The sequence below is a fragment of the Rhagoletis zephyria genome, unplaced genomic scaffold (assembly GCF_001687245.7).
Source record: "Rhagoletis zephyria isolate East Lansing unplaced genomic scaffold, Rhagoletis_zephyria_1.1 Rzeph_scaffold_07321, whole genome shotgun sequence".
Classification (NCBI taxonomy): Eukaryota; Metazoa; Arthropoda; class Insecta; order Diptera; family Tephritidae; genus Rhagoletis; species Rhagoletis zephyria.
The window spans coordinates 1-14,588 of record NW_016164404.1 but is presented as its reverse complement, the minus strand read 5'-3'; the positions used below and the strand labels follow the sequence as shown (position 1 = coordinate 14,588).

Here is a 14,588-nt window from a genome sequence, read left to right as displayed (position 1 = left end):
GTTTTCACACGAGGTGTTGTTATAAATGCTGCCTGTTGATATTTTCATTATTGTTTTGGTGCTCAAAAGTGTAAGATGTGAAAATATAAGTGAAAATAAATATAACTGAAACTATAAATAACTGGATACGAAATGACTTCAAGAAGAAACGAATATTTATCAAGTGCAGCATATAGAAGGTAAAAAATGTAAAATAAGCAACAATGTAAACATATACTAATTTTTTTTATTATGCAGGCTAACTGAGGAACAGCGAGAATCATATTACAATCTTTATTTGATGAAATTTGTGACGATGACGCTCCCTATGACTTTGACTCAGAAGATGAAGAAGAAATTCAAATCAATGCCATTGAAATTGCTGATGACGATGCTGAAGTTTCGCAAAGTGCCGCAGAAGTATTACCTGATTATGCGGACTATGAGGATGATGAAGAAGACGATGAAGAAGAAGAAGTAGAAGAAAATAATGAATTACCTGCTAGTGCCGAAAAATTTGTTGCACGTGATGGTACTGAGTGGATGAAAGAACCAAATGTAAGTCGTCAGGTACTCAGACAAAATATTATAAGAGAACGTTCTGGACCAGCTAGATGCACTGAAATGTTGTCAATAGAGCAAACATTCAAATGTTTCATGAACGTTGAAATGGCTGATATAATTATGCGCCACACAAATAAGTTAGCAAAAGAAACTTATAATGCTTACAACAATGCGCATCCAAACACAACTCCTAAGTCATGGACGCCTGTGTCAATAACAGAGCTGTATGCATTTTTTGGCATACTTATTATGACTGGTGCGAACCATAGCAATGGAGAACATGTTCGAGATTTATGGAGCGTCAAAAACTAACCTTTATATCGCGCCACAATGGGAGTCAACTGTTTCTGTTCGATATTGCGGTTCCTAAGATTTGACGATAAAAACACTCGTGCAACACGCTTACTAACTGATAAAGCAGCACCGATCAGTGAGTTGTGGACGATGATGAACAATAATCTTGCTGCACATTACAAGCCCAGCTCATGCTTGACGATTGATGAACAATTATTTCCTTACCGTGGACGCACACGGTTTACGCAGTACATACCGTCAAAACCTGCTAAATATGGTATCAAGGTTTGGTGGATTTGCGATGCCACAAATGCATATCCACTGCATGGACAAATATATACTGGCCAAGCAGAAACTGGTAGGGAAACGAACCAAGGCGAACGAGTGGTGAAGGATTTGTCTGCCAAATACCAAGGAAGTGGCCGAAACATTACAATGGACAATTTGTTTACGACCTTGCCAGTTGCAGAACTGCTTCTCACCTGGAAACTCACGATCGTTGGAACTTTGCGCAAAAACAAATCATATATTCCTCAAGAAATGAAGCAGAACAAAAACAGGACAATTGGTTCAACGACATTTGGCTTCAAAAATAAGGTGACAATGTGCTCTTATGTTCCCAAAAAAATAAAGCAGTAATTTTGCTTTCGACCATGCATAATGATGCTGAAATAGCTGACAGTGGGAAACCTGAAATAATTGAATATTATAATCGTACCAAAGGTGGTGTTGATCGAATGGACCAAATGTTTGCGGAATATCCAACACAAAGACAAACAAAACGATGGCCACTAGCGATGTTCTTCAACATGTTGGACATTACAGCTCTTGCAGCCTACATTGTCTACGATTTGAATAACCCTATGTTGCCTTGGAGAACAAACAACAAGCGTAAGCAGATCCTGCGCAGCTTGGCTGAAGCATTGTGTATGCCCATTATTGAAGCCAGAGCCATAAATCGTCAACTGACGCGAAATTTTTCGACTAAAATTGCTATTGACGCATATTTCAACCGACCGGTGGAATCAATGGTGTCAACAGCAGCATCAACATCTGCCGCAGCGCGCACGCCAAAACCTGTGTCCGGATCTTGCTATTTAGGTTACGCACAAGAGGAAAAACGCCGTAGAAAAACCAGAAAGCTGTGCGACAAATGTAAGAAGCCAATGTGTCTTGAACATTCGGTCACATCAACAAATTGCTCTATTTGCCATGATTTTCCTTAGATATAAGATGCATTTTTATAATTTTTATAATAAAAGTCAATAATATAATGTGTGAAGTGAATATTTTTAATTTTTCAAATAAAAAAATAATATAAAAAATGTTTTTTTTTTATTATTATGAGGATTTTTACTATTGGGGTACAAACGTATCCCGGGTGTGTGTTTACGTATATAATGTGTTTGGAAGGCTGTAGCTCCTGAACCAATGGTCCGATCTGGTTCAAATTTTGAATTTGAACTCAAAACTAAATAATCTTCCTAGATCCGAAGTTAGCGGTATAGAGGTATAGCGGTTCAAAAGTTACAACACTTCAAAGTTGAAAGTGGATATATTTGTACCCGGGTGTGTGTTCTAGGGTTAAAAAGGACGTAGGAAGAGAGCTAATTGTACTTAGGACAAGTAAACATTAAAAATGCATGTCATGTCTCAAATAATTGCAGCTGTGAGGAACTGCGAGTCTAGCTGCTATTCTTCGTTTTATAGAACCACCTCCTGTAGAAATTTATTGAATTTTTATTGTAGAGCTGAAGGGAAAGAGTCTGGTGTGTACATAAAATAAATAATTTGCAATATAAAATAGAAATTGAAGAAGATATAGATATTACTGACTCTTCTTCTTCTTCTTATTTGGCCTGTAACCGCCTAAGCGATTTTGGCCGAGTCCAAAACAGCACGCCAGTCATTTCTCTTCTGTGCTAACTGACGCCAATTGAAAATGCCAAGTGAAGCCAAGTCCTTCTCCACCTGGTCTTTCCAACGCAGAGGAGGCCTTCCTCTTCCTCTGTTCCCAGCATCTAATTTAGCAAGCAGGTGTTGTAAATGTTTTCACTTTGTCATTTTGAAAATGTATAAATAGCCACGTCCTTAGAAATAAAATAAATGTGCCGGTTCATTTTCTCCAAAATTCATAAAATTTAGTACTTGGAGCCAAAACAAAAGTTGTGTAAAATGTGGGCGCCGTAAAAAGAATTTTTTTTATTAACTTCCATGTTGGAAAATTCTGGCTTAAACGAGCAGGGCCACCGACTTCCATAAAAAAAAGTTTTTTTTTTAGTTTGCGCCTGTTTTTCTAGAATTACTGGACAATCATGTAAACCGATTTTGACGATCTTTCAGATTTATGATTTCCTCATTAAAGCCAGCATATGCTCTGAATTTCATAAAAATTGGAAAACATTTACTATTTCCGCCCATAAGAGCTGGGGCGGAAACGTTCATTTATCATTTTTCAATAAGTCTACAAATTTTTAAGATATTAAAATAAAAAATAAGAAAACTATAATTTTACCTTATGAATTTTCAATTCTTCATTACTTCAGCAACCAAGTGAAAAATACAAAAAAGTGAGACGAGATTTATTTCAAACGTTTTCATGCTTTCGGATGATTATATAATATTAAAATTACCATGAACTTGGTCACGCCGATTTGGTCAGTTTTCAAGATCGTGGTGAATGAAGTCAAACATGTATTGTCAGAGATTCGGAATCGTTTGATAAGTTAATAGTAGTTGCAAGCATAAATATAAGTATTTGCATACATTAACATAATACAATTAGGGCCCATTTTAAATCAATTTTTCGCGGTTTCTAAATTTGCCGTTATATGAAGGTAGGGGACGTGCAACAAGTGTTTACATAAATATTTTAGTTAATTCCATTATGTGAAAAAGTAACTGTAGGTAGGTAAATGCAATAGTCTTTAACATATCCTGGAAAATCCTTTTGAGGACTCTCCAATTGGAAGATATTGCTTTGCATTCAGCTTGAACGAAAAAAGTCACTCCCTGGCATACTTTTCTGTAATCCGGTTCTTTCATTTAAAGGTTATTTATAAAATTGAAGAAATTTTTTTTTTGAAAAAAACTGGAGATCCACTTAAGTTTTTCGATATAACTTTGGTAAATGTTACTCGATCGGCACGTAATAATTATCAAATTGAAGGCGAGACTTGCTATTACTGATTTATGATAATAATATGATGAAAATCATTCAGATTATAAACAAACTAGTAATAACCCCCCGAAATTCGGGTGAATGCATTAAAGAAATACCTGCAGATACTAAGTATTTAAACTTAAGTAAAAAATAAAACGTGATGTTCATGAATATACCTCAGTATTTAGCTCAAAATTTATTTAAAGAACTTCGCGAAAGACAACAATTAATCTGGTATTGCTAGAGACCTGATAACCCAAGATAATTTTGAGGTTATTAAAGGGCCTTACTTTACTCAGAGCTTCGTACAGTGGCCCGCGAGAAAACAGTAATTTTTAAGGTATAGTCTTTCACAATATCCGACCAAGGGCTTTATTAGCCGTAGTCTGAGACGCAATAATCTTTTAAAATTGGCGCCATTTCATGGTAAAAGGCATTTGGTATCGCGCTTTTAAACTAAAGCTTTCTTAACACTTTCAGTACAAAAATTCTACTACTGATTCTACAAATTTTAATATACATAAATATGTATACCGGCTAATTTGGATCACTCATTTCAAAAATCGCATCCAAAAATTTTTAGAACTTTAAATTTTACCGCCATCCTGGTTCCTTTAAATTTGTCAGTGATATCCTAGGTGTTTAAAAAAGAAAGTGATCTAAGCTATATTTATTTTTTGCTTTCGCGAAATAAATTTCGAAACTATGAATAACACGAATCCGAACCAAATTCCACGGATATTTGGTAAGTATTTTTCTATAGATTACACTGCTGTCAATTTTACTTTTGTGACAAACACGGTAATCGCAATTGCAGCTTGCACTTTAATTTCATATACAACTCAATTCTGTAGCTACTCCAGATCGCCCTAACTAAGTCGTATGACTGAGCAATTATATATAGAAGCGTTGAGAATGAGTCAAAAAAATGTTTAAACGCTTATATTTTGTCACCTACTTCACCGATTTGAAATCTGACAATTTTTGGATAACCTATGGAGCTTGCACTTTAACCCTCTAGTAGGCCAATTTTTTTATGAGTTGAAAAATTCCGGAATGGGTGATTTTAGCACGAGAAATCCAAAACTGATGTCCATTTCGATCTGTGACAGTAACTTTTTCCTACAGGGGAGAAAAACCAAGACCGTCTGGAGACGGGCTCGCCGATATACTTACACATAGTTTCAGCTTTATCTTACACAATGTTGACCTACGAACCGGCAATGCCGTCTGCAGACGGTCAAAAATGCAAAACTGGGGTTTTATATGTCGGCAAGCCGGTCTGTAGACGGTCTGTGTTCGAAAGCAATTTTCTCCATTTCGAATGGTGACATAATTCTAAAACTTATATTAAAATATGGTGCTTTTAACAACAAAATCCACCGAATTTTTTTATATCAAAAAATTTGTCAAAAGAAAAAATTTCTTTAATTACGAAATTACTAAATAGCAAGAAATAATTAATTTTAACCGTGTTTTCAAAATCTGTAATTTAACTGCCGATTAAAATATAACGGATTGACATAACGGATTAAAGTTTACTTCGCCGTAAGGGTACGAGTTTTGTCTAAAGATCGCGCCTTACGAATATAGAAAAAAATGATTATAGGTGCACTAAAAAGGTGTTTATTTAACGACCGTCTGGAGGCGGTTCTGCCTAATAGAGGGTTAATTTGATATACAACTCAATTCTGTAGCTGCAGCAGATCGCCCTAACTAAGTCGTATGACTGAACAATTACACAGCCACACAAAAAAAAATTTGTGTTCTGACCCAAAGGTCTCACTATGTGTACTGTATGTTTTGGGGTCGCTGAATCCGAATCCGAGGTCCATTTAACCCCATCAGTTCAGGGTTTTGATATAACCCAGAAAACCAATATGGCGGACACCTTTTGGAAAAATTCATCGGATTCGCTTGAAACTCGTTACTCGGGGGTTTTCGGGGTCGCTAATTACGAATATGATATTATTTTTTCAAAATTCAAAATGGCGGATCCAATATGGCGGACACGTTTTTGTAAAATTCATCGGATTCGCTTGAAAATCGTTACTCAGGGGTTTTGGGAGTCACCGATTACGAATTTGATGTCAGTTTTCGAAAATTCAAAATGGCGGATCCAATACAAAAAGTGTCCGCCATATTGGATCCGCCATTTTGAATTTTCGAAAACTGACATCAAATTCGTAATCGGTGACTCCCAAAACCCCTGAGTAACGAGTTTCAAGCGAATCCGATGAATTTTTCCAAAAGGTGTCCGCCATATTGGTTTTCTGGGGTTATATCAAAACCCTGAACTGATGGGGTTAAATGGACCTCGGATTCGGATTCAGCGACCCCAAAAACATAAAGTACACATAGTGAGACCTTTGGGTCAGAACACAAATTTTTTTTTGTGTGGCTGTGTTATATATAGATTATTATTTAAAATAAAAAAAAATTTTTACAAATTTTTTTGTCATTTTCCTATATTTGCAATTTTCATATTGTATGCGTAAACTTAAGTAAACTAGTGTTTCTAGAAGTTGTGCCTGTTCACTGAAGAGAAGGTTTATCCTTAACAGCAGTCGCCCCCGACAGGCAATGGGAAACCTCCGAGTGTATTTCTGCAAAGAAAAACAGCATAAAACTTTAAGTCCCTTCCCTTTGTGTGACAACATCAAGGCGCACGCCACAAATCGGAGGAGAAGCTCGGCCAAACACTAACATATGTGTAAGCGCCAATCTATTACACAAGGGAAAAAAATGGGAAACAATTTCGTTGAATCAAATGTTAAAGCTGTTTTGGATAGACTTTTTTATGCTGATTACGAATCCGTAAGTATAAAGTCTCCATCAGCTCTAGATTTGGAAAAAACGAGGTCAAAGTGTCAAAAAATCGCGTATTTTGCAATATTTTAGAAGCCATAGCAAAGAAACTAAAGGTGATATTAGGCTTAAATTAAAGCTAGAAGTCTCGAGTACTATTTCTGAAAATACCATCCCTGCACGTTGAATTGATGGTCACTTATAGTAATCACATAAAAAAGTCTATCAAAAACAGCTTTAACATTTGATGCAACAAAATCACTGTTCCCTTGTGTTATTATTATTTTTAAAAGAACCTAAACAATTTGTTCTAACAAATTGTTTCTTAATCAATGAAATTTTGTGGGTGTGTTTTGTTGGTTCAAACTTAAAAGATAGGATAGTTTTGAACCCGAGAAAAAATAAATTTTTTTTCATCGAAATTTTTTCTGTGCTCCTCTCAACGTGTTTATCTATATATGTATATAAAAATGGTGTGAAAAATGTATAGTAATCAATTGAGAACGGTTGGGCCGACTTGGATAAATTTTTTGTTAATTGTTCGTAATTGCCAGGAGAAGGTTTTTACGAAAGAAAATTTTGGGAAAACCTTCCGGGAAAGTCGGGAAATTGGAAAAATCGGAAATTGTTTTTTTTTGTATGGAATTGTTTGCGCAAATCCTTCAGAATGGCTTTCGAATGGAAAAATAGAAAATTCTAAGTGGAAAAATCCGGAAGAACGCGAAACATTTTATTTTTTTTCGACGAAATTTTGCATTTTATCGCATGATTTGATGATTTTGGACAATGTGAAGGTGGAAAATTCATTGTGAAACTTGGAAAATTTCGAATAATTGTGAAATTCATTGTGATTGGAATAGTTGCTGCTTTTTTGGAAAGGTGTTTAGAAGGAGCAGTGCACAAAGTTATAATTTTTCCGATAGGTGGCGCGGGGGTCGAGATACGCTAAAAAAATGCTTTTGGTACGTATGTAGGTAGCCTTTTGCCTAGATTACCATATAGGATCCATTTTTCCGTTAAGTGGGCCATGGACTGATCTATTCGAAAAAGACTTATTTATGGTCCGATTTGCTTGAAATTTGGCACGTAGGTAGCTTATTGTATGGGTTGACATATAGAATATTTTTTCTGATAGGTAGGCCAGATACCGATCTATTGGAAAAAATCGTATTTATGGTACGACTTGCTTGAAATTTGGCATGTAGGTAGCTTATTTCCAGTATGGGATACTTTTATCTAATAGGTGGACCAGGGACCGATCTATTAAAAAAACAAAACTGATATATAGTCCGATTTGCTTGAAATTCGATATCCGTATTATAGATATGCATAGAATAGAATTAAGTCATTGTTTTACAGTTCGAAAGGTGTTTGAATGTGCCGCAAACATACGGGTATTGGCTATTTAACAATACTTAAAAAACAGGCCAACAAAAATAGAAACAAATTTGATGCAGCAAATGCTAACGCTATTTTTGACGTAAGCATAAAGAAAAAAAAAATGTGGTCAAAGTTTCAAAAAATCGCGTTCTTTGCAATATTTGAGAAGCTCTAGCAAGGAAACAAAGGGTGGTAGAACCTCCCACTTAGGCTTAGATTAAAGCAAAAACTCTTGACTACTATCTCTGTAAATTCCCAAAAAATCTTCATTTAAAAATATCTTAAAATAAATTCGATATTGGCTTTCCGGCTGTAAATAGCCATTATTATGTTGGTTGAAAAAATTACCTATTACAAGTTATAAAGTCCTTTTTATAACAACTTAAACTTAAAATGATATTGTCTCGTGTCATCACAAAATGTGTAGCATAGTTTACATATGTATATATACACTGGCGAAAATATAAATAGGGAAGCGACATTTTGCAAGTTCTGACCGAATTCAAAAAAGGAAGAGTTTATCAATTCGTGCGAATATTTTTTTTATGTATATATGTTACCGCATAACTTTGGACCACTCGAACTGATTTCGATAATTCCATTTTATCGGAAAGGTGGTAACTCAGGGGTGGCCCCATACTAATTTGGTTTTGATCCGGTCATTGGATCATGAAGAAATTGACGATCAACATTTATCTGAGATTTGAAGTCACTTGTGTTTTTTGTTTAAAAATTACTTGTTTTTTTATGAAAGAATAGCTCGTTATCTATCAAAAACCAAGAAAGTCCAAACTTCAATCTTTGTACAAAAGTTAAGAAGGTTCGACAAAGTTCCATAACAACTTTGAGCTTTTTAATTCGACTTTTTATTGATATTTTTACATCGATATTATTTTATAAAGCTTACCGCTGCTTTTTTCTTGTTATACTTTTATCCACGTAGACTGATCAGCTTGAATGGCACAAACAATCTACACAAATTACCTTATATGAAACCGCCCTATAAACTTACGATATTAGAAATTTAATGCAACCCTACCTGAATGTAAATAATAGCAGCCAAGTTTAGGGGCTAAATGAAAAAATGAATTGGCGTCATTCGATTAGCGCCACTAAAACCCAACAGACACGGTTCGGAAGAAATAAACTAATAAAAATAATTATTTAGCAAAACTAAAAGAGAAGCTGTAATTTTAAAGCGAATGTGGTTGTCGGGTGTGAATTTTTAATAAATAAATATATAGTGCCCGCAAATAACTGAAGTTCCCGGCAAAGTACCGGAGGTGTGCCGCCAGCAGACAGCAGGTAACAGCAGACAAGCGGAGTAGCTGCAACAGGTCCGGGCAGCTGCAACAGGTCCGGGTAAGATTACTCTGGTTTTTCGAGCGGTCATTTTGGTGGTTGAGCTGGAAGCCCAACATGGCGACCGTGCCACGGAGATCTTTAATCCGAGTCAGGAAGAAAGGAGCTTTATAAATTTTTCATCGGTAGTCGTGGCTTATGAACACATACAACATGTTGGTACATATTTTTCGGCAGCGTTTAGTGTCTCAAACGGCGTCCTACTTTATAGGTACAGCTAAGCTAGCACATATGTATATGTGAAACCACCAAAAGGCGTCCCACTTTATAGGTACAGCTACGCTAGCACATATGTATATGTGAAACCACCAAGTACATACATAACGGCAAGCCACGCCACCAATACCTATATGTACAGCTATAACGGAGAGCCCCGTTACTATCCGCTAACATACATAAACGCCGACTACGTATCTAACGGCAAGCCACGCCACCACTACCTATACGTACATTCACAACGGATAATCCAGTTACTACGTGTACGCAAACATTGCGTCAAGCCAGCGTCAGCATGGATGTGTAACGGCATAACGCGCCACCAGATGTGCTTAGAAACATTAACGGAACCCTAGCAAAATACCACCAAATTATATGCGGTACATAAAACAGCGACAAGCGAGGCGGTACAGTAGTACCTAAAAACAAAATCAACATCAACATATAGACTGCGGCGGGGGATACCGACATAGCAACAAGCAACATACAATCTTTCTTTTCTTTTCTCAAAGTTTTTTTTTATTTTTACATACATAATTATATACATAATTTATATATATATCAATATAAATCAAGTGACCTTAGGTAACTCAAGGGAAAACCATATGCCTTAAATTAACTTAGTAGCCTACTTATAATAATACGTAAACGTGGTTTTACCCACTACCAAGTGGAAATTGCTTTTATCATAGAAAAATTAACTAATTGAAGTTCTTCTGAAATTTTTCTATTATCATTGAACATTGAATTTTTGATTCTTACTGCACCATGCTTTATGCGTTTCAAAGCATAACAAACGTACGCACTTGAAATTTTTGAAAATTAGCCTTAGGCTCTACTTGCTAAGCGACATGGTAAAAACATGTGCATATTACTTTCCTTTTGAACATTTACAAAAACTAGTTCATAAGCGATCAATAATAGATGTATATAATCATTTTCATCAATACTTTATACTTATTAAAATAGTTCGTAAGCGACATACTGACCCAAAACCAGATTTAATTTTTTCTTGATCAATCTTTCGTGTGGCTGCACATGCACTGAAGTTCTCAATCTTCGCAACGAACTGGCTGTTGCTCAGACTCAGCTCAGCGCTCTCGAAAGCAGCGCAGTCTCCACTGACTTATTAGTCAACGGGAATCCTCAAGCAGCCGGTGAGTGTTTGCCTGAACTTTTTGCTAAGATTTGCGGTGCAACTCAGCATAAACTCCCGCCTGTGCGAGATGCTTTTCGACTAAAAAGCGTAAAAAGTAATGGGCAAAAAAGCAGTGGAAACTGTCCCATTGTTGTAAAGTTGTTCTCTTCACATGATCGAAATCAGCTCATGAAATCTCTTGCGGTCTTCTGCAGATCCAAAAAGAGATCGCTTGCACTCTCTGATGTTGAGTTGGCGGGCTATGGGTCAATATTTGTACATGAGAGTTTGCCGAAAAAATTGCGAGATATGATGTCGTATGCTTCAGAGCTCAGGCGGAAGAAACAACTGGCGTCAGTGTTCTCTATACGAGGGAAAATTTTTGTGCGACAAAAACCAAATGAAGAGCCCATACTGGTGAGCAGCAGAGCCGAAATTAACGCTCTTTTCAACAGTACGCGGAAGTAAAAATGTATGTGTATCGAATGTTCACCGAAAATGTGTACTTTCTATTTTATTTAGTTTTTACCAGCCTAGAAGTTAAGTTATATTTATGTTCTTTTCTCTTTTTCGCTATACCAAATTCTCTTTGTTTAATATTTCTTATATTTTGTTTCTATATGTAAACTTTGATTCTTCTCATTTTATTCTGTTTCCATATTTACTCAGGTTTATAGCAATCGTTAACATTTGTGCGTTAAAGTTCTTCTGTGCATTATATGCCTTTTGTAGTTGCCTTTGTCCATCTCAATGTTATGAACTTAAACCCCTATAGGAAATCCGCCTCCTGCATTGACGAAAACCACAAGATTTTAATTGATATTTTGTGTAAGCAATATAATGGCCTTAAAGTGGTGCACTTCAATGCAAGAAGCCTTAGCGGTGACAAACTTGATTATATTAGGGATATTTTTGGGAAATCTGACGTTGATGTTATTTGCGTCTCGGAAACGTGGTTTAATCCTGACATCTCCGACTTCTACTACTGTATTCCAAACTTTAATCTTATCAGAGCCGATAGAACAAAAAGAAAAGGAGGAGGTGTTGCAATCTACTGCAGGTCTACCCTAAAATTTTGCGTTTTAGCAGAATCAAACAACTGTGATACGGGACTTATTATTGCCGAAATTTCTGAAAGTGTGACTAAAATATTAGTGTCTTGTGTGTATAACCCTCATAGATGTTACTTGTTAGATTCGTTTTTTTCTGAGCTATCTGTGTTTTTAATAGAGTATGAACGTTTTGTTGTATGTGGTGATTTCAATGTTAATCTGTTGTTAAACGACTCATATGCCAATAAGCTACTTGACCACGTTGCCGCAGCAGGCCTTGCTGTAGTCAACAAACTCGTACCAACAAGATACGCACAAAATTCGAATCCAAGTTTGTTGGACCTTGTTATCACGTCTAGTCTTGACCATGTCATTAAATTCGATCAAATAAGTTTTATATCTGATCATGATCTAATATTTTGTGCGTTTGATTTGTCGTTTAATTGTCCTGCTAATCCTGTTAGTTTTATGTATCGTGATTTGAAGTCTGTAAACGTTAATAATCTGTCTGCTGATCTGTCAAATGTTAACTGGGATGAATGTTGGTTTGTTGAGACTGTAGATGCGAAACTTGACCTTTTAAATAATACTTTGACTAAATTATTTGATGTCCATGTCCCTCTACGTATTGTTCGTGCTATGAAAAGCTCTTGCCCGTGGTACAATAGCAAAGTCAGAGCAGCTATATTAACTCGTAACAGGTTATACTCAAAATGGAAACGAACCAAGACTGACTTTGCTTGGTCACAATACAAAATTTCTCGGAACAATGCTACTACAGTTATAAGACAAGCTAAGCGGTTATATTGTAGCTCTAAGTTGAACGCTTCACTGCCTTCCAAAGATCTATGGCGCAATTTAAAACATCTTAATGTGCATGGAAAACTTAAGACTGAGTGTAATATCGATCCAAACGTACTTAATGCCTATTTTAGTAGTGTCAGTAAAAGCTGTGATAGTCCTGTAGTTAATAATTTAAATGAAAATTTTACACTAAACGAAACGTTTCAATTCAACGGAGTGACTGAATTTGAAGTTATGAAATCCATTATGAGCATCAAATCTAATGCTGTTGGCGAGGATGGGATATCCCTGCAGTTTGTGAAACTTGTGCTGCCATTTATTCTAGGAACTCTAACACATATCGTTAATCACTGCTTTACGACTTCGTGTTTTCCAACGAAATGGAAAAAAGCGGTTATTATTCCTGTCGCCAAAAAGAATATTGCCACAAAACCCAGTGATTATAGGCCAATAAGCATTTTGTCAGTCTTTTCGAAAGTTTGCGAGTCTATGATGGCAGCGCAAATTTCCTCCTTTGTCCAAGGAAACAACCTTTTATCCCCATTGCAATCAGGATTTAAACCCAAGCATAGCTGTTCTACGGCTATGCTAAAAATACTTGACGACATAAGAATACAGTTTGACAACGGTGACTTAACCTTACTTTGCCTCCTTGATTTTTCTAAGGCATTTGATTTAGTAAATCACGACATTCTTTGTGCAAAGCTCAAATATTACTTTGGTTTTTCTGAAAGAGCTGTTAAACTTATGACTAGCTACCTTGTGGGAAGAACCCAAAAGGTGAAGGGTAAAGATATCTCCTCCAAATTTTGTGTTGCGGTGTGCGGCAAGGCTCCGTGCTTGGTCCCCTTTTGTTTAGTCTTTTTGTCAATGATGTATTTTCTGTGTGTCAGTATCAGGGAACTGCAATTATTCGTGTTTTTAAGTAATTGGTTGAATAACACAAGAAATAGTGTTAGTGGATATTATTCATTGCAGAATCTTCACACATATGCACTAACTATTTTCCGCTCGGCATACAAAGCGAGAGCATGTACAATGACTAAGTTCTCTGTTGATATGCATTGGTGTAGTGCTCAATTCTCTCATTGAGCCATTAAACAAATTAGTTATACCGAAATGAGTAGGAGCACTAAGAAGCACCAATAGCTCAGTTGAGTGATTTTAGTGAATTTAGTAATTTTCGTCGTTTATAGCAACAAAACATGTACAAGCGACGAGAAAGCGGCAGCATGCGAAGGCACACTAACACACTCTCACTTTTAGCTCACACTTGTTTATGGTGGCGCCCGCATGTCGCACAGTGTTGGGAAATGAAATTGTTCCTTCAGTACGAAATCTATACAAAAACTATACTTTCGACTGTAAATTGCATCGACTTTTTAATTTGCTCATATTTTTTCTTAGTACATGCATACATAGATTCCCTTCAAAATCAATGATTTTATGGTATTCATGGGAAAGTTTATGTAGGTACATTTCACACTTTGAACATAAATGTGTATGCACATATTTTAAGGTACACTTCTTAACAAACAAATTTTTTTAAATTTATTATGCATGGATAAAGGAGACATCTTCTTTGAATTCAGTACTAAAGTTTGACATTTCATTTTTAGTATTTCAAGTGCTTATCAAAACGTTACGACACTCACATATTTACAAGATTGGCTATTTATCTTAAAATTATTTAATTTTAATTATTTGTTTATAAAAATGCAGTTTATACTTTAAGGGTCAATTTTTGCGTAACATGAAAAAAATCAACAAACTTTCGTAAATATTTCGGGCTTTTAACTCGATTTCCTAGAAATACATGTTTTGAGAA

At 35.9% G+C, this 14,588-nt stretch overlaps 1 protein-coding gene across 1 annotated transcript; it reads left to right on the top strand.

Annotated features, from left to right (window-relative positions):
* The first annotated feature begins 1,490 nt into the window (after positions 1 to 1,490).
* Positions 1,491 to 2,063, top strand: LOC108374087 (uncharacterized). Its single transcript, XM_017630055.1, has one exon. The coding sequence runs from the start codon at positions 1,491 to 1,493 to the stop codon at positions 2,061 to 2,063; it is 573 nt and encodes a 190-aa protein (XP_017485544.1).
* The last annotated feature ends 12,525 nt before the right edge of the window (positions 2,064 to 14,588 follow it).